General features: G+C 38.1%; 4 protein-coding genes across 12 annotated transcripts; all 4 read right to left on the reverse strand.

Moving 5' to 3' along the window:
* Positions 1-116: 116 nt before the first annotated feature.
* Positions 117-2,889, reverse strand: LOC119999579 (cinnamoyl-CoA reductase 1-like). Of its 2 annotated transcripts, none has more exons than XM_038847236.1 (6): positions 2,518-2,889; positions 2,053-2,222; positions 1,475-1,660; positions 1,204-1,366; positions 543-732; positions 117-417 (listed from the first exon to the last, which is right to left on the reverse strand). In XM_038847236.1, the coding sequence occupies exons 1-6, from the start codon at positions 2,633-2,635 to the stop codon at positions 285-287; spliced, it is 960 nt and encodes a 319-aa protein (XP_038703164.1). In that variant the 5' UTR covers positions 2,636-2,889; the 3' UTR covers positions 117-284. The 2 variants fall into 2 exon arrangements, with proteins under 2 accessions (XP_038703164.1, XP_038703163.1); XM_038847235.1 differs by having other exon boundaries at positions 1,475-1,666; positions 2,518-2,883.
* A 720-nt stretch (positions 2,890-3,609) lies between these two features.
* LOC119999581 (cinnamoyl-CoA reductase 1-like) lies at positions 3,610-6,817 on the reverse strand. 4 transcript variants are annotated; one of them, XM_038847241.1, is made up of 7 exons: positions 6,448-6,816; positions 5,953-6,122; positions 5,349-5,534; positions 5,079-5,241; positions 4,357-4,546; positions 4,096-4,232; positions 3,610-3,907 (listed from the first exon to the last, which is right to left on the reverse strand). In XM_038847241.1, the coding sequence occupies exons 1-6, from the start codon at positions 6,563-6,565 to the stop codon at positions 4,100-4,102; spliced, it is 960 nt and encodes a 319-aa protein (XP_038703169.1). In that variant the 5' UTR covers positions 6,566-6,816; the 3' UTR covers positions 3,610-3,907; positions 4,096-4,099. The 4 variants fall into 4 exon arrangements, with proteins under 4 accessions (XP_038703169.1, XP_038703168.1, XP_038703167.1 ...); XM_038847240.1 differs by having other exon boundaries at positions 4,083-4,232; positions 6,448-6,815; XM_038847239.1 differs by having other exon boundaries at positions 3,610-4,232; positions 6,448-6,815.
* Positions 6,818-7,087: 270 nt separating this feature from the next.
* Positions 7,088-9,962, reverse strand: LOC119999580 (cinnamoyl-CoA reductase 1-like). The gene is made up of 6 exons (XM_038847237.1): positions 9,757-9,962; positions 9,286-9,455; positions 8,649-8,834; positions 8,388-8,550; positions 7,530-7,719; positions 7,088-7,426 (listed from the first exon to the last, which is right to left on the reverse strand). Exons 1-6 carry the CDS (start codon positions 9,872-9,874, stop codon positions 7,294-7,296), a joined length of 960 nt encoding a protein of 319 aa, XP_038703165.1. The 5' UTR covers positions 9,875-9,962; the 3' UTR covers positions 7,088-7,293.
* Positions 9,963-11,176: 1,214 nt separating this feature from the next.
* Positions 11,177-17,786, reverse strand: LOC120001045 (AT-rich interactive domain-containing protein 6-like). Of its 5 annotated transcripts, none has more exons than XM_038849261.1 (14): positions 17,580-17,786; positions 16,549-16,965; positions 16,327-16,460; positions 16,196-16,235; positions 14,857-14,909; positions 14,684-14,729; positions 14,349-14,444; positions 13,360-13,482; positions 13,213-13,258; positions 13,067-13,121; positions 12,846-12,912; positions 12,715-12,765; positions 11,996-12,088; positions 11,177-11,664 (listed from the first exon to the last, which is right to left on the reverse strand). In XM_038849261.1, exons 2-14 carry the CDS (start codon positions 16,945-16,947, stop codon positions 11,560-11,562), a joined length of 1,308 nt encoding a protein of 435 aa, XP_038705189.1. In that variant the 5' UTR covers positions 16,948-16,965; positions 17,580-17,786; the 3' UTR covers positions 11,177-11,559. The 5 variants fall into 5 exon arrangements, with proteins under 5 accessions (XP_038705189.1, XP_038705188.1, XP_038705190.1 ...); XM_038849260.1 differs by having other exon boundaries at positions 17,394-17,786; XM_038849262.1 differs by having other exon boundaries at positions 16,552-16,965; positions 17,390-17,786.
* Between the last annotated feature and the right edge of the window lie 596 nt (positions 17,787-18,382).

The raw sequence follows: 18,382 nt of genomic DNA on the forward strand, positions 1-18,382 counted from the left end.
TTGGTCTCTAGAGTATCACACATGATAGCTTGGATATGAAAAGAATGTAAGTAATCATGAATAGTCATATCCCTATTGCTCTCTGTGCAAGCCTGCATATTAATAGACCAGAAACAGCCGCTCCCAACCAACGAATATGATCCCTTCAAATGATGGAGAGGTTTAGTAAAAGAAGGATGTACAAGAAACAACTAATTCCTGCAATTTAAGTACAACTCAAGATACAAAGTTTGTACAAAAAAGAAAAAGAGCAGCAAGAACAATCACACTATCAGCTGACTTTCTTAGTCCAAGATTCCAGCTTTCCGGTAGCTTTCAACGGAATCAACGAGGGTTTCCTCTAATGGCCGAAAAGTCCAACCCAACCTCTGCAACTTCTCTGAAGTCAGCAGCCCTCCATCATCCTCGTCAGTGTAACTGCCCGTACAGAAGAAGATTTTATTTGTTAAGCAACTAACTTAAGAATGCAGATTAAAATGTAAAATATATACTAATTAATAACGGTAATAAGAAGAAGAAGAAATCAAAAGCACAAGACCTACTTTTTGGGGTAATTGTAGTTTGGATAAATACTCTTCAGTTTCTCAACCAGATCCCGGGTCGTGACAGGGTGTGCTGTGCATATGTATCTGCCTTCAGCCTCAGGTTTCTCATATACCAAAAGTAGTGCTGCGGCCACATCTCGCACCTCTACAATCATCCGGAGCCTATTCACCGTTGTCTCATAACGTTCTGCTAGGACATGCCATTGTTGACATCACTAGGAAGGTGAGAAAAGAAGGTTTTTACTTGCCATTTTTCATAACAAGAAACGATGCAAGGTTGGTCAGAGAGTAACAATAGGTCTTATTTTTTGTGTGCAAGATACTTCCATGTTTGGATACAAAATGCTGGGAAAAAGTCCAAGAACTTCAAATTTGAATACCAATTGTGCTTTAGATATCTAATTTTAAATCTTCAAAAGACAACAGAGAAGCTAGGCACTGGGGGTCTCCACAGCAGGGCTTGATCCCTTTCGTGAGAAGGGGTGTTAAGAGTTCTGATGCTTTCACACGTTCAAATTTTCCATAAACCTCGCCATGATGTTTAAAAAATAAAAGACAAGAAACAAGAAGGGACCCCCGAGATCATTTTTACACTAGTTAATACGCAAATGAACAAATTATAGCAAATGATTGATATGGGTAGAGTACAAGAAGGGACCTTTCATAAGCTTAATTAGAGCCAAGCTACTTGCATTCATTTTGGACTGAAGCAGTGGCCCAAAAATGAGGGTAGGACAAATGGTCACAACGTCAAGCCCAGTTTTCTTTGCATACTCCAAAGCTTCACTTTCAGCTTCTGTTTTTGAGAGAGAATACCAGTTCTGGTGTAAATACACAAATAGGACTTCAGAGATTGCAGCTGTTTGTGTAAATAACGATGTTATCTTAATTGGGGGTGGAAGGAGATCCATTCGAAATTTTCAACTTACATTGGTTTTTCTGCAATATTCTTTATCAGACCAGCAAGTCTCGTCCTTTACTTGACGCTTGGGCCATCTAGGATTCATCGATACAGCAGCTGCTGAGGACACGACAACAGCTCGCTTGACCTTGGCTTCAAAGCATGACTTCAGTACATTTAGCGTGCCCTTCACAGCGGGCTCGAGAACCTCTACCTGGACCTTGAATAATAACATTTGCTTCTCCTTCACTCTAATGGTGCTAGGAAGAATGTGATATTACAAGGACTATTTGCTTTATTTGAAAAGATTTAATGGGGTTTCCCCAATATTCTGTCTCAAAAGAAACCCAGCAAGTTTAATTCAAGTCCTCTACATATAGAATGCGATACAAAGGAATGGTTGTCCTCTTTCCTAAATAGGCTTAATTTGCCCCAACTAGCATCACGCGGTCTCACAAAAAAGGTATATTCACAATGTTTTTTGATATCTCATCAACATTGCACAATGTTAAATGTAATTTTTTCTTCAATTGGGATTGACATCACGATCATATACATAAAAAGACAGAAATAAAATTTAACAAGATAAGAAGAAAGTGTTCTTGCCTTAGGGTTTGATTCAGTGGAGGAAGGAACGGGGCTAGCAACGTGGAAGACTCCATCGCATCCTACAATTGCAGAGTAAAGGGAGCTGTAATCCAGTAGATCCGCCTTGAAGAGTTTCAGGTTCTCTGATGCCTTGTCAAGCTTCTTCAAGTGAGCATACTTCTCATCCACTGTCAGTAACGTGAAAAACAAAGGCACCGATTTTCATAGTAACTTTAAAATAAGAACATTTCTTTTCAATCAACAAGCTTCTAATCCAATTTTACGCAGAGGATTCAAGACAATTCGAAATCAGAGAACAATGAATTGATCTGAAATTGAACAATACTTCCCATCAACTGTCAGCAATCTTTTCTTAGTGTTAAGAACAACTAAACTTTCATCTTTTAAAACTTGTAATCTAACTTTCTAATCTGATTCAAGTAAATTAAAGGAAAGTGAATGAATCAAGATCAAGTAACATACATGGGTCTCTGACAGTTCCATGAACAATGAAGTCCTTAGAGAGGAGAAGCTTGACTACCCACGAACCAAGGAAACCTCCAGCTCCCGTCACACAAACTCTCCCCTTCTCCAACGCCATTTCAAAGTCTCTGTCACCTGTACACCGTTCGGTGAGATTATGTAAGCCTTTTCAATCTTGTTGAGTCTGGAACTTTCATTTCCTCTTCCCTTCTTTATTCCACAAATGTGTCACGAATCTACTTCATGCGACGTCGTTCTTCTGTTCCTGAAATTGCAGCCGTTGGATGAGAAAGTAGTTTTAAGGGCTGAGATTAGCTTATGCATTATTAGTATATATATTTTGGGATGTAGGTTGTGGAATGATATTTCTGTTGTTGCTTTGGTTGAATAGGAGAGCTGCCTCTCTCGAATAGGCATCCATTTGTGCTTCTTTATGAAGTTTATCCCTGTATTTCTTATCAAATATATATATATATCAATCCTTTGTCTAGCTATTCTATTGATTGGGTTGTTATTTGTATTGTTTCTTATATCCTTGGCTAGTTACACCTCGGTTGCGTAACAAAATACCAACAGATGAGATCAGATCATGCCTCCAGAAGCCAGTCCAAGTGGAGGAAAGTGTATCTAGGTTGCCCTCTTTTCAAATTGTCGCGCCGACTATGTATATTGGACGAGACAGAATTTGATGTGTTGATGCACATCCTATGATTTAAGGGTAAATGTTGAAAAAGAACCAGCTTTGGCTACAATCAAACATCACGATCACGATGACTTTTGTAAAAGCCATCGAAATTGGTGGCCAAAGTGAAGGATGATCCTACATGCACACAATGACACAACGAAGGCAGGGCTTGGATACTTGCGTTCTCTCTTAATGAAAGGTAACATAATATGAGATGGTTGTCAATTGTGCTCGTTCGATTTATCAATTCTCGTAGATATATCAAACCCGCACGACTTTGTTCTTCTACAGGATCGTCTCCCTTACTTAGGCATTCATCAAGTGGTGGCAATCTCGCTACGAGGCCAACAACTCAAATCATCCCCTCATAAAAGCTTAAAAGGAACAAGACCAAGAAAGGAATTCAATGGCAATATGAAACACAAAGTCCATATTATGAGTCCAAGCTGCTCAAAATGTTCACAAGAAATCGTTCAAGCCACATCTTATTCTGAAGAAAACAACCATCAGGAATTTTTTAAAAGAATCAAAATGTATACAGTTTTAGTCCAATATTCCAGCCATTCGGTAGCTCTCAATGGAATCAAAGAGGGTTTCCTCTAACGACCGAAAACTCCAGCCTAGCCTCCGCAACTTCTCTGAAGTCAGATCAAGCACATCATCATGATCTAGATCCAGATCAAGCACATCATTTCCCTATGCTCTCTGCATATTAACACACCACATCAATACTAGAAACAGCACCTCTCAACCAATAATCCCTTCAAATGAGAGCTCTAGTAAAAGAAAAATGTACAAGACTACAATAAACACCCAATTCCTGCTATTTAAGTACAACTCAAGATACAAAGTTTGTACAAAAAAGAAAAAAGAGCATCACACTATCAGCTGACTTTCTTAGTCCAAGATTCCAGCTTTCCGGTAGCTTTCAACGGAATCAATGAGGGTTTCCTCCAACGGTCGAAAAGTCCAGCCCAACCTCTGCAACTTCTCTGAAGTCAGCGGCTCTTGATCAACCTCGTCAGTATAACTGCCATTACAGAAGAAGATTATCTGTGAAGCAACTTACTTAAGAATGCAATTTAAAATGTAAAATATATATTAATTAATTAACCACAGTAAAATGACGAAGAAATCAAAAGCATAAGACCTACTTTTTGGGGTAATTGTAGTTTGGATAAATACTTTTCAGTTTCTCAACCAGATCCCGGGCCCTGGCAGGGTGTGCTGTGCATATGTATCTGCCTTCAGCCTCAGGTTTCTCATATACCAAAAGTAGTGCTGAAGCCACATCTCGCACGTCTAAAGTCATCCGGAGCCTACTCACTGTTGTCTCATAACCTTCTGCTACGACATGTCATTGTTGACATCATTAGGAAGGTGAGAAGTGAATGTTTTTACTTGCCATTTTTCATAAAAAGAAATGATACAAGGTTGGTCGGAGAGTAACAATAGGTCATATGTTTTTGTGTGCAAGCTACTTCCCTGTTTGGACACAAAATGCTGGGAAAAAGTCCAATAACTTCAACTTTGAATACCAATTGTGCTTTAGATATCTTTTTAAAACATCAAAAGACAATTGGGAAGTAAGTCACTGGGGATCTCGTCTCCCCAGCAGGGCTACATCCCCTGCGTGAGAAGGGGTGTTAAGAGTTCTGATGGTTCCACACGTTTAAATTTTCCAAAACCTCACCATGATGTTTAAAAAGTAAAAGACAAGAAACAAGCTCCACCATATACGTCACACATGCATGGAGGAAACTAAACTTTCTGTCAGTCATATGCATAGGAAACCTGAGATCATTTTTGCACTAGTTAACACACATAGGCACAAATTATATCAAATGATAGAGATCAGTAGAGTACAAGAAGGGACCTTTCATAAGCTTAATCAGAAACAAGCTACTTGAATTCACTTTGGACTGAAGCAGTGGCCCCAAAATGAGGCTAGGACAAATGGTTACAACATCAAGCCCTGTTTCTTTGGCATATTCCAGAGCTTCACTTTCAGCTTCTGTTTTTGAGAGAGAATACCAGTTCTGCATAAATACACAAATAGGACTTCAGAGATTACAGCTGTTTGTATAAATAACGAAGTTATCTTATTTGGGGGTGAAAGGAGATCCAATCGAATTTTTCAACTTACATTGGTTGTTCTGCAATATTCTTTATCAGACCAACAAGTCTCATCCTTTATTTGACCCCTGGGCCATCTAGGATTCCTCGACACAGCAGCTCCTGAGGACACGACAACAGCTCGCTTGACCTTGGCTTCAGAGCACGACTTCAGTACATTTAGCGTGCCCTTCACAGCAGGCTCGAGAACCTCTACCTGGACATCGATAATAACATAGAATAACATAGGCTTCTCCTTCACTCTAATGGGAGCCAGAAAGAATGTGATATTACAAGGACCATTTGCTTTATTTTAAAAGATTTAATGGTTTTTCCCCAATATTCCGTCTCAAAAGAAACGTAGCAAGTTTAATTCAAGTCCTCTACACATAAGAATGCGAATATTCGACATACCAAATATCATCATACAAAGGAATGGTTGTCCTCTTTCCTAAATAGACCTTGCCCCAACTAGCATCACCTTGTGGTTTCACAAAAAACTATCTCACAATGTTTTTTGATATCTCATCAACAGTAAACACTGTTAATGTAATTTTTCCTTCAATTGGGATTGATATCACATACACAAAAAGATAGAAATAAAATTTAACAAGATAAGAAGAAAGTGTTCTTGCCTCAGGGTTTGATGAAGGGAAGGAAGGAACGGGGCTAGCAACATGGAAGACTCCATCGCATCCTACAATTGCAGAGTAAAGGGAGCTGTAATCCAGTAGATCCGCCTTGAATAGTTTCAGGTTCTCTGATGCCTTGTCAAGCTTCTTCAATTGAGCATGCCTCTCATCCACTGCCAGTAATGTGTAAAACAAAGGCACCAATTTTCATAGTAACTTGTAAAATAAGAACATTTCTTTTCAATCAACAAGCTTCTAATCCAATTTTAGGCAGAGGATTTAAGACAATTCCAAATCAGAGAAGAATGAATTAATCTGAAATTGAACAATACTTCCCATCAACTGTCAGCAATCTTGTCTTAGTGTTAGTACAACTAAACTTTCATCTTTTAACAAACTGGCATAAAATATATTCAGTACACAAACTTCTAATTCAACTTTCTAATCTGATTCAAGTCAATTAAAGGAAAATGAATGAATGAAGATCAAGCAACATACATGGGTCTCTGACAGTTCCATGAACAATGAAGTCCTTAGAGAGAAGAAGCTTGACCACCCACGAACCAAGGAAACCTCCAGCTCCCGTCACACAAACTCTCCCCTTCTCCATCGCCATTTCAAAGTCTTTATGTCACCTGTACATCGATCGGTGCGATTAATGTAAGCCTTTTCAATATCGTTTGAGTCCGGAACTTTCATTTCCTCTCTCCTCCTTTATCCCACACTCAACAGTTTTGTGGAGGAAAGTAAAAAGGGCCATCTTGCGGCAGCGGAACTATCTAGGACCAGGTTGCTCTCTTTTGGAATTGTCGTGCCGACTGATTTATCTTGGACGAGCGAGACAGAATTGTATTAGAAGTTTATAACAGAAGAATTGTATTAGTTTTATAAATTGTGAAAAATAAATTTGTTCATAAGTTTGTTGAGTGAAATTTATAATTATATCTAATCTTTTGTTTTGTTATATTAGAATTTATAAGGCTAATTTTATAGAGAGCTTTTGGTACAACGTCTACACCTAACTTATAAAAGCGCTTATAATAAAACAACCATCTTGTTCTTGTTCTTGTTCATAACAAGGGAAAATAAGAAGGCAAGAAGTGAAAATCCACTAGTTGAAGTGGTAGCAATCTCGCCATGAGGGCCAACAGCTCAAATCCCCTCTCATAAAGCTTCAAAGGAACAAGACCAACAGAGTAATTCAATGGGAATATGAAACACAAGACCAGATTGATTATGTATCCAAGCTCAAAATGTTCACAAGAAATCGTTTATGCAACATCCTCTTCTGAAAAAAACCACCATCCGGAATTTTTTTTTAAGGAGAATCAAAATGAACACATTTTAGTCCAATATTCCAGCCTTTCGGTAGCTCTCAATGGAATCAATGAGGGTTTCCTCTAACGGCCGAAAACTCCAGCCCAGCCTCTGCAACTTCTCTGAAGTCAGCAATTCTTTTTCAGCCACCTCAGTGAAACTGCCAGCGTAAAAGTATCAGTTATGAGGAAATTACTCAAGAAAGCAGGTCAGCATCAGAATAAAGAAATCCAAAACGTTGACAATCTGCAACGACTACTTACTTTTTAGGGTAATTGTAGTTAGGATTAATGCCCTTCAGTTTCTCAACTAAATCCCTTGTCATCATAGAATGTGCCATGCATATGTATCTCCCTTCAGCCTCAGGCTTCTCGTATACCAAAAGCAGAGCTTTCGCAACATCACGCACGTCTACAGTGTCCCTACACTTATTCACTGTTGTCTCATATCCACCTGACATGCCATTAATAATGTCATTGAAAGCCGAGAAGAAAATGGCACTTACAGGCCATTGAAGATGAATAAAATGACCCAAGGTTCCTCATAGAGTACTTTCCATTTCAACAAAGGTGGAAGCTACTTGTTCAGAGGGAAGGGGCAATGGTGAAGTCCCAAGAACAATGCATTTGTACACCAATATTGCAGTTTACATATCTAAGCTTACAGGCATAAACGAAAAGGCTAAGGAACGTGGTAATACACTTGATTGGAGTCAAAACAGAACTAGATCTTCTTGATGGTGAAGGGGCACTTAGCAGAATTTTAACAGTGCCAAATATGGAGCCACTCAGAAATTATGGTTCTGAAGCTTAGGATTCAGACGAGAAAAAATCTTTAAGGATTGTTGTTTCCTTGTAGGATTCAATAAAATTATCGCATACGTAGATGACAAACAAGAGGGAACCCAACCAATACCTACCATAATTGGTTAAAGGGGAAAAACCAGGCTGAGATTCAAAAGAATTAGGCAAGTGTTTGTTCCTGAGCAACAGAAGTGGAAAGACACAAAGGGAGAGGGATATGTACTAAGAAGGCTCGTTACACCATATAAAATTTCTAGTTCCATATAGTTAGTAATATATGGTAACAAATGATACAAATAGATAGAGAATCAGACCTACCCTGCAAAAGTTTAACGAGAACCAGGCTACTTGCATTCACTGTGGGCTGAAGAAGTGGTCCAAAAATGAGAGAAGGACAAACAGTCACAACATCAAGCCCACTTCTCTTTGCATACTCCAGAGCTTCACTTTCAGCTTCTGTTTTTGAGAGAGAGTACCAGTTCTGGCAAGTAATACATAGAAGTAGATTACAACTGTTAGTATACCCAATGGTGTTATCTTAATTGGTAGTATAAGAACCTTCAATTTTTTTTAACTTACCTTGGTTGTTCTGCAATATTCCTTATCAGACCAACAAGTTTCATCCTTCACTTGATCTTTAGGCCACATTGGGTTCATGAAAACAGCAACTACAGAGGACACCACAACCACTCGCCTAACCTTAGCTTCAATGGATGCTTTCAGTACATTTAGTGTGCCCCTCACTGCTGGCTCAAGAACTTCTACCTGGGCCATCAACAATGCCATTAAATATAACAATGGCTTATTCTTCTTTTTCCAACACACCCCATTAAATAACGAAAAGGTATATAAAGAGAAGTTGTATGCTTTTGAGGTTAATGCAATTGCAATTTGCAAGCATGGATAGAACGATTCACCATATATGGATTACGAGTATGCTTTGGCCAACAATACTTCATGGTGTTGCCCCCAAAGTATTTTACCTTAATGCCTCCACTGTTAACTTAAAATTTGCATACACCAGATGCAACTATTCATAGACAAGTATGACTATAACCACTATCCCCATCTAGAAGTCAGCAGTTTTGTCCAACATGCACCGCACTACCTCACTGTTTCACCCAGAAGGCCTTGCAAAATTAATTGCATCTACCATATGTATCTCTTAATTTATCACATTTATATTTGACTAACGGTTGGAAGGAGGAGTTCTTACCTCAGGATTTGATGCAGGGGTGAAAGGAACGGGGCTGGCAACGTGGAAGACTCCACTGCATCCTACAATTGCAGAGTATAGGGAGTCGTAGTCCAGTAGGTCCGCCTTGAAGAGTTTTAGGTTCTCTGATGCCTTGTCAAGCTTCTTCAAGTGAGCATACTTGTCATCCACTGCCAGCAATGATTGTTTGAGCAAAAACCCAAGATTAAAAGCACCATTTTTTTTACTATGTTCCAACAAATAGCATAAAAAAAAAAAAACAAAAAAAAAACAGGCAGGCAGGCTTCAAATCCAATTCCCTCAGATGATTTTAATACAACACAAGGCAAGGCAGAATAATGAACTCATAAATGTTTCCTTAAGTTAAATTGTACAGGATTTTTTTAAAAATTAAAAAAGGGAAAACAAGAAAGCACCAATCGCTTATCTTCAACATCAAATGTATTTTTCCTTTAAGATGAAATTACATACATGGGTCTCTAAGAGTTCCGTGAACAATATAGTCGTTGGAGAGGAGAAGCTTGACGACCCAAGAACCAAGGTACCCTCCAGCTCCTGTGACGCTAACTCTTCGCTTGTCCAGCGCCATCTCCAATCTATTCTAAACGCCGCCGAGTGGTCAGTGGCGGTGGGAGTCAACGGATATCGTCTTCCCAATGGTCCAATACTTTATTTGCAATTTTTTTTACTTAATTGATGATGAAATCAATTTTCTTTCTTTCTTTTTTTTTTTTATAACGAATTGACGAAGACTCGTGGATTCCACGGAGAACAAACAATTACTGAATTACATGATTTTTCTCCCATAAAAACAAGGTTGTCAAAATCGCGATCTTACATAAGATGAATGGAAGACATGTAAAATCGAATTGTGAAATGGTAAGATTTTATAAAATTTAAAAAATAAATATAAAATAATATAATTACTTAGTTCTAAATAAATAATTAACATTATATAATGAACAATGCTTGAGACCCTAAAAAAGTTATTCCAAAAGACCCTCATTTAATGTTGAGTGTTGGATGTGAAGTAGGTCCTACATGTGTGTTTTTAATCAATAGCTATTTTAATGTCACATAGATTTGGGGAACTTTTGGGGGTGATATTTTAGGGGTCTCTAACATTGTCCTTATATAATATATTATAGTTTATAGGTAATAAAAAATTTAAAAATGTTATTATTATTTATTTATAGACATGTTAATGTTTCACAAAATTGTAATTTTTTAAAACCTCCAAAAAACTATGAAAAGCAAGCACAATAATTATGTAAGGTTATGTCATGTTTGTTTATCAGAACCAATTTTTCAACAAAAACTAGGATTACAAACATAAACACATAATTAATAGACCGCAACCCGTAAGCCCATCACTCCATAAGTCTATTAAGGTTAAGATCGATAAGATCATAAAATCGATAAGATTGGTAGATCTTATCAATTTTGATATTTTACATCGATTCGAAGCGTTTTGATTACCTAAGATCATACGATCTTACGATCAAAATTGAGATTTTGACAACCATGCATAAAAGTGATGAACTTGTACTGACATAAAAAGAGTTGAATCAGGCCCTTTTGACAGAATATATATCTCAACAATTTACCATACAATTATTTGAAGGACTCCCAGGTTATATTTTTCCTGGTTTTTGCAAAAAAAAAAACAAAAATAACTTTGTGTATATATTCTTGAGTATTAATCTTAAACATATATCCTTTTGTTTTACAAGCAAGGAGATTGTAAAGAAAACCAAAAAAAAAAATTAGAGAGAGAGAAAGAGGGATAGACCGAGTGAGCGCCTAGTTGTGTGTCGAGTAATTGCTTTTGATTAAGGCCTTTGGAACAAATAAACAGCATGCCATGAGAGTGGGAGGAAGGGGAGGCCCATTCAATTGGAAATGACAGCCCATTAACATTTAGCAGGCAGCATCATAAGCCCAAACAAGGAGTGACTGACTGACATACAATACAAGATCCACGTTTCCTAATCCTTTCTAAGCTTAAACCAGGGAATCACTTTGCTTCTCATGGATGCTCGGACCCCAGTTTGCCTTTACAGGGAGCAATTCCCCATACACCAGTTTCACATACTTCCAACTTACAACAAACTTATAACCAATTAAACAAAAGGGGAAACAAAAACACTCATCAATTTATCCCTGAAACTGCACTTATAAAAATAACATCCATTAACATAGTGCATAGTTTAATTCTGATTCAATGAGGCCCAATTTCCGGTTTTAAATTCTAACCTGCCCACTAGAAAACCCTCAAACTGATCCACGTTCAAACGGTACACGTATGTAGAGTCGGCCATGCAGACTAACAACAGCAGAAGTGTAATGTGGATTGATTCTGGAAGGTAGGTTGACAATCTGAAAATCAGAGGCAAACAGATATGAGCATAACATTTCCTGATGTTCACTTTCAGTACTGTTTCCAGTCTTATGAAACCATGAAGAGATATCATGACATGATCAATAAATACATCTGATTGTTTTTAAAAGCAAAACATCAGGCCCCGTGCAGCATGCACACTCCGAACTAAATGATTAATTTGGTAGTTAAGTGGTAGGTATTATGCCTTAATGTCACCCTCGTATAACAGGTAATAATACTCTGTGGACCACATAATTATTAATAGACTAGGTGAAAGCTGTTGCTTTTCTCCACAAATTGTCCTGAAATCAGGAATCAAAAGAGTACCTTTTTGAAGGGAGTGATGCCCCAAGGATTGTCAAGTTGCTCTGGTCGACCACTTATAACCAGACGTCCAGCAGGATCTGATTGAACTTGGACCTAAGCCAATAAGAAATCAAGGCCAAACACACAACCATTATAAGCCTAGTTATGCATGCATATAGGCGACCAAAGAAAATTATATATACGTGAGCAACAAAGCCAAACTTAAGCGACCAACAAAGCCAAACTTAAGCTCAGAAAATCTAAGGTAGGTCCAACCTCCTTTTCAGCCATACAACACAAAAGCTTCACCATGGAAGCTTCACTGAGCAGAAGAAAAGTTCACCATTCTAAAGTGAAACTCTTCCGAGACCCAGACACATAGACCAGGAATGAAGTGCGACCATAAACTATTGCATCACGGAAGCAAATCGCAAACACAGACCAAACCACACCACATTAAGTGAGAACAGATTGCACCAACCATTAGGAGATTCATCAACTAGTGATTCCAAAAGGTGGTCTCTATGTACTTCTTTTTGGATCATCCTCTGATAACAATCAACAGTTTTAATAAAAGACGACAGTTGCATCGCAACTTTTAAGGGTCATCGAAACTTCAAAACAATAAACTTCAAAAAATTGAAAGCACAAAATTACCAGCACAAAATGACTTTTTGATAAATTGAAAACATGATAAATTGAATTTAGAGAGTAGCGTAGATTTTAAAAAAAGAGCTCACCTCTTCACGAAGAAGTCCAGGAACAAGAGCATAAATCTCAAAACTGTCATTCTGCGCAGAACAACATCACAACACAATTAATAATCCAGCATGACACACAACTATCAGTTACAAAAAACAAAGAAACTTACGGTCTCTCGTACGTTAATCTTCACCCAATCTGCAGCGGGTCCAACATCAGTGACTTCAGTTACCAGCCTGCCAGAAATAAACTAGTTAATCTTCCTGACTTCCTTGATGGGAAAAGACAAGAAAGCTGACAATATTAACAAACTGTAGACTGACACTGAGAAATTAACATTGGAAAAGAAGGAAAATGGAAGGTTCAGAGATGAATAAATGGAAGCTTAACTGTTTATCTTGAGCTACTATCACAGCATGCTCCACGTGAGTTTGCTTACTTGAACCTGCTTGACAAAAAATAAAGAATTTGAATACAAGATGAATCGGGAATACATAGCATAGCTGCAAGATAAGCTAATTCATAAGTGAGTATACCAATATTTTTCAGTTGCTTCTCTCGCCGTGGTGCTGAACTTTTTTCCTGTCCCAAGAAAGGCAAGAAGCATCGTTTATCTAAAAAAATACTGTGTTTTAAAAGCTTATATAATAATCGGCGGTATTAGGTTTTGACTGCCAACAGACCTTAATAATAGGCTCACTGACCTCACCATGCCCAAGAAGACGATGAGTATGCCAACCCTCCATCGCACGAGTTGCTGCATTTCGTCTAGCTCTACCTGACCCTTGTCCATGGCTGCCACTTCCCTGTCAATGGATCTTATAAGGGTTCTATTTCTCTTCTTTTTGGGTTTGCGTGCATGTGCAGTTTGGAAGAACTCAGGGATTATAAGTAAAGAACATAAATAGGTGCATAATCATTCTCTATGAGCGGCATTCACACTTTGATGAATGACGCTCCAACATAACTTAGAAAATCAAACAAAAATAATCATCCTCAAATCTTGAGAAGTATAGAATGAGAAAAAGAAGGTAAATCACCATCGGAACTTGAGCAACAGTACCAGTGTACCACATAAAGTAACTAAAGAATAACTACTTTTTGAAAAGATACAAGTGACTCGACAAAGCACCAGAAAGCAAGAATACAAAGGCAATGAAAGGAACTGAAAATTGCCCACGTTAGAAGAATAATTCCACAAGGGTGATACATGATGGTCTCGCCTCTCATAATATGAAGCAACGAGTAATAAGAATTATTAAAATTCTTGAGGAATACACAAAACTAGCAGTAGGTGAATTTATATTTTTGAACCACTTCATCCGTTTGCCCCTTATTAGGAAATATGCACCAATAATCATTTTCCAGAGGAGGATGAACAAGTAGACAGGAAAAAAGAATATGAGACTGAGTTTACATAAACTAGAAGAACATACGAATCCCACTTGCACAAAATTCACGTCAAAGAAAATTATTAACCCTTAAAAGTTATAATTCAAAATTGATCCAAGAGTAACAAGTTATTCAAAGTCTAATGTAGTCTGGAACGTTCACTAACCCCCTCACAATAATGTTAGTCTATAGACAGCACGGAATGAGATCCAGACAACACAGTCAATGAACACAAAATAGAGGAACCAATTCATTTTGTGAAAAAAAAATGATATTGTACCTCATTTTCAACACTTGTAGGATGTGCTAAAGGTGATGAAATGGGGAGTTGAAGCTCACCACTTTGCCTCTTGCGTCTTTCATACTCCAAGAGTGCCTACATGAATCAATGGCAAAAAAGCAATTTATGCCAAAATTATATGAAAGCTTCGACTAACAGAAATGCTGAAAAGTACTTGACATAAGAAACAGATAGTATAAGTTTCATCTTTATGTACACAAATGCTCTGTATCAGGGACAGCTATCTAAATTTGATGGCTGGAAGATAGACACAAAAACTAAAAAGATGTGCTTCAGTTAAAGCTGTATTATGATCTTCACTATAAAAGAAATACCTTCTCATAGAAGTTGCGAAATGTCCAAGAGACTGTTGTGCAAGTCCTGGGAAAGAGACAGAGAGAGATAGATTACTTTCAAGAAATTATAAAAGCATGCAGCCTAAGATAAACAAATAAGACAGCTAAACAATCACATGCCACAGCTGTAAAATATTTTAAATTTTCCTTACTTGGGGGGGTGGAAAGACTCTCCAACTTGCCGCCACAACTTATTAGCAGTCACCTACAAAATTTCATAAGTAAATCTAACTATTTAAGATATGGATGGCAATGAGTACTCAAAATCCAAGATGTTACGGTATTGAAGCAAAGGGCAACTTCAGTCCATGAATAAAGAATTCGATTAAAAGATGTAAAAATAGATGTACAAACATTAAAACTTGACAAAGAGTTCAGCAAATTCTCGAACTCAGGGCACATGCCTCATAGTTAATGATTTGGAAGGTGTCTCGTGATAAGAATACGTTGATATATCAAGAAAACTCAATAAAACTCAATAGCCACATCAAGTCACTAATGTTTCTTTTTTTAATAAAAACAATATACATAAAAAAAATAAAACAAGAAGTGAACGGAGGTTTATATAGACTTCTGATCAGTAAGGTGGGATTACAAGTCAAAGCAATGAAACTAACTGAAATTAGACCCTTAGCTCATTATAACCAACTAAAAGCAACACAAACTTGAGTTTGTCCTAAACTAAGACACAATAAACTGAAACTGAGATACAATAAACTGAAACTAAGACACAATAAACTGAGGTAGTTGGAGTTTGTTGAAGTATTCAAATTCACATTCCGTGTGTATCAATTACCAAACATCCCCACTCCCCCATCAAAACAAAACCCAAAAAGAAACTGCGAGGCTCATTACTAAACCAATAACTTTCTCAGACCCTGTTGCTTCGGGTAACCAAATGGAAATAGACCCATCAAGTAATTACATGTCAAAACATGTGTCAGTATCATAAAGGAAATAGAGCATCTGTTTTACAACACACCATCGGTCGGATTCACAAGCAATGTGCCGTGACCTTCCTATTTATATGTGGGAAAGAAATGCCTACAACAGGGGAATGTCTTCTTACTGGCTCTAACTTCGTGGAAACCAAGTTTCATCCAAAGCAACTATCAGAATTCCATTTCCTAGCAAATCGACGAGTGTTAACGGAAACAATAACATGGACCAAAACTCTACCATGTATATGCTGGACAACTAACATGTTTTTTCTAAGTATGTCCCTAACAAATATACCAGTTCTCCATATTGGGCGTCAGTTTGTCTTAGCACAACAGAAGTGCCATGTTCATCCAACAAAGGCTGCTTTGGCAGCCTACTACTTTCCCAATCAAGTAAAGTGTATGTTTTTGCCAGCCAATGCCTACATCCTGATACGTAGAAAAAGCAGTGGCAATAATGCCAAAACAGCAAACATAATAGTATGCAGAAGTGCAGAACATGGAAAACATGATGGATAACACAAATAACATACAGAGGTTACAAGCATACCAAGTCATAGCCACCCAATCTTATAACAGCTCTCCATAACCTGGCCCCCATGAAAAAAACATGCATAATTAGACCAGAACAAAAACTAAAGGAAACTCGAGTCCCAAATTTACCATCGAGCGCAAGCTTACTTGAGGCAATTTAAGTACTCCCCATAGAACTTTGGGGGTTTGAAATCCAAGGCATTCTCTCTGTAGAAGGTTGCAAGCTCCTTCATGAACTCTGCCTGCTCTTCAGGTGTGTCCGTTTCATTGATCTCTCCCATCTGACATTCAAGAGTATAGAGTTGTGTCTAGCAACAGTCAGTGTTCATGTTAATCATATGGCATGCACTTTTTTGGGGATTACGCAACTACCTCGATATCAGTCCACTTATTCTTTAACTTTCCAATATTTTCATCCTCAGCTTTAGAAGCCGCAGATTCTCCTGCCAAAACTATTTGAAGTGGTGTGGCATCTTCAGTCTGATTCTCAGCGTGGGTATCATCAAATTTTCTTTTCTTTCCCCGTTCTTCACCATCAGTAACACCTCCAGCACTTAGTCCAGCAGAAACTTTATCATCAGGCAGGACTTTCTTAATGTCTGCGTCAGCATCATTAGGTGATGTAAGCACCTTAGCTTCAGCGGTCGCCAGAAAATTAGCCTGCATAGTACCATTGGGTTTTTCTTCTTCAGGGACCGGCACAGATCCTTGCAGTTCTATATTTGCATCAACTGGCGCAGCATCAACGCTGTCTTTCGTGCCTGTCATTATACTGTATAGCTGATCCTGCACTCCAAAAGATCTACAGTTAATTCTGTATTATTATATTTGCCAAAACATAGAAAAATCTTTGTCATAAAATATATCCATAAAAAATTACCAAATCAAAGAAAGAAAAACGACAAGAACCTGCTCAGACACTTTCAAAGAGTCATCAAAAATAATATTTGTATTCTGTCGAAGAACGAAACCCTAAACACTTAGTTACCATCATAACAAAACCCTAATCACAATGAAATTTTAAAAAATATATAAAAAAAAGGTCAAAAGTTCAAAGAACCCTCTTTCTATTCGTTTCTATCGTATATTCGAAAAACACGACGTATTCAAGAGAAAAAAATGTGTTACCGATTTGATAAGAACAATAAAAGCGAAACTGTGTTCTGCCCTAATCATAAAAGGAGGAAAAAAAAAACAAAAGAGGGCTTGCCTACTTGGCGAGAGAATGCTTGGGAGGAAGGGAGAGAGAGAACGGCAACGCGGTCTCTGTAGGGCTATGTGATTGTGAATGACAATGCAGGTTATGGGAAGATGAGAGTCCTTATAGAGAGTCCGAATTGGCGTTCTCAATCTCAATCTTATCCGGCAAACACAGAAGGTATGGTTCATTTGGCACGTACATATGGACTACCATCTACAAAAAAACGCAGAAACCACCGTCGCGGAGTCACATGTACAGTCGCGGACCGAGCTTGCGAGGCGTTTCCGTTTGGTGTGCGAGTGAGACAGAGGCCAGAGGTGGAAGTGGCTCGCCCTCGCTCTGGTTTTGGGAGAAACTCAGAAACCGCTCACAGTTTTTTTTCCCCTTTTCCTACCTTTCCTCCCTGAGCAGAGAACACCTGGATTTTCCTTTCATTTATTTTAAACGTTGTGTGTGATGGAATGACCGGGTTACCCCTTATAGACGTAACTTTTATTCGCACAAGACAGGGATATAAATTGAATTCTAATAGGAAGTTTTAGAGCTGTAAAGTGGGTCGGTCCGTCCCACACGGCCCACTGTCAGGTCCGGGGATCTCGTGGGCCGGGCACTGCATGCTTAGGACCGAGCTGACGAGCCCATCTTTCTTTTTAATCAAAAATTAAAATTTTATTGTTGATGCTACCTTTGGTATATAAACCTAATTACTAACCATTACATCACCACAGCTTTGTGATATCTATCCCCTTTTTTCAAATATTTTTTTTAAAAAAGGGTGGGCTGAACCGAGTCTGTCTAAAAAATTCGGGCTGGCCCATGTAGACCAAAAATCCAGGCCCAACCTGTTATAAATTATTGGACCGACCGTTGACCTTGGTCGATGGGCCGGGCTGCTCTGGCTAACAAGCCCTTGGGCCATATTATACCCTTAGGAAGTTTCATAGGGATAATATCCCTAAATAAAGCTAGACTAATTAACTTTTATATTTGAAAAGTAATAAA

This window comes from Tripterygium wilfordii, chromosome 6, assembly GCF_013401445.1.
Source record: "Tripterygium wilfordii isolate XIE 37 chromosome 6, ASM1340144v1, whole genome shotgun sequence".
NCBI classification, from domain to species: Eukaryota; Viridiplantae; Streptophyta; class Magnoliopsida; order Celastrales; family Celastraceae; genus Tripterygium; species Tripterygium wilfordii.

Excerpts from the sequence above, each read along its gene's own strand:
- LOC119999580 (XM_038847237.1), bottom strand. The coding sequence starts at position 9,874 with ATGGCGCTGGACAAGCGAAGAGTTAGCGTCACAGGAGCTGGAGGGTAC. Across the intron at positions 9,456-9,756 it reads CGGAACTCTTAGAGACCCAT|TGGATGACAAGTATGCTCAC; the intron begins GTATGTAATTTC and ends CATTGCTGGCAG. Across the intron at positions 8,835-9,285 it reads CCCCTGCATCAAATCCTGAG|GTAGAAGTTCTTGAGCCAGC; the intron begins GTAAGAACTCCT and ends TTGATGGCCCAG.
- LOC120001045 (XM_038849261.1), bottom strand. The coding sequence starts at position 16,947 with ATGACAGGCACGAAAGACAGCGTTGATGCTGCGCCAGTTGATGCAAAT. Across the intron at positions 14,910-16,195 it reads GATTGGGTGGCTATGACTTG|GTGACTGCTAATAAGTTGTG; the intron begins GTATGCTTGTAA and ends GAAATTTTGTAG. Across the intron at positions 13,483-14,348 it reads CTACAAGTGTTGAAAATGAG|GGAAGTGGCAGCCATGGACA; the intron begins GTACAATATCAT and ends ATCCATTGACAG.
- LOC119999581 (XM_038847241.1), bottom strand. The coding sequence starts at position 6,565 with ATGGCGATGGAGAAGGGGAGAGTTTGTGTGACGGGAGCTGGAGGTTTC. Across the intron at positions 5,535-5,952 it reads TCCCTTCATCAAACCCTGAG|GTAGAGGTTCTCGAGCCTGC; the intron begins GCAAGAACACTT and ends ATCGATGTCCAG. Across the intron at positions 4,233-4,356 it reads AACTACAATTACCCCAAAAA|TTATACTGACGAGGTTGATC; the intron begins GTAGGTCTTATG and ends CTGTAATGGCAG.
- LOC119999579 (XM_038847235.1), bottom strand. The coding sequence starts at position 2,635 with ATGGCGTTGGAGAAGGGGAGAGTTTGTGTGACGGGAGCTGGAGGTTTC. Across the intron at positions 1,667-2,052 it reads CCACTGAATCAAACCCTAAG|GTCCAGGTAGAGGTTCTCGA; the intron begins GCAAGAACACTT and ends TTATTATTCAAG. Across the intron at positions 1,367-1,474 it reads AATATTGCAGAAAAACCAAT|AACTGGTATTCTCTCTCAAA; the intron begins GTAAGTTGAAAA and ends TATTTACACCAG.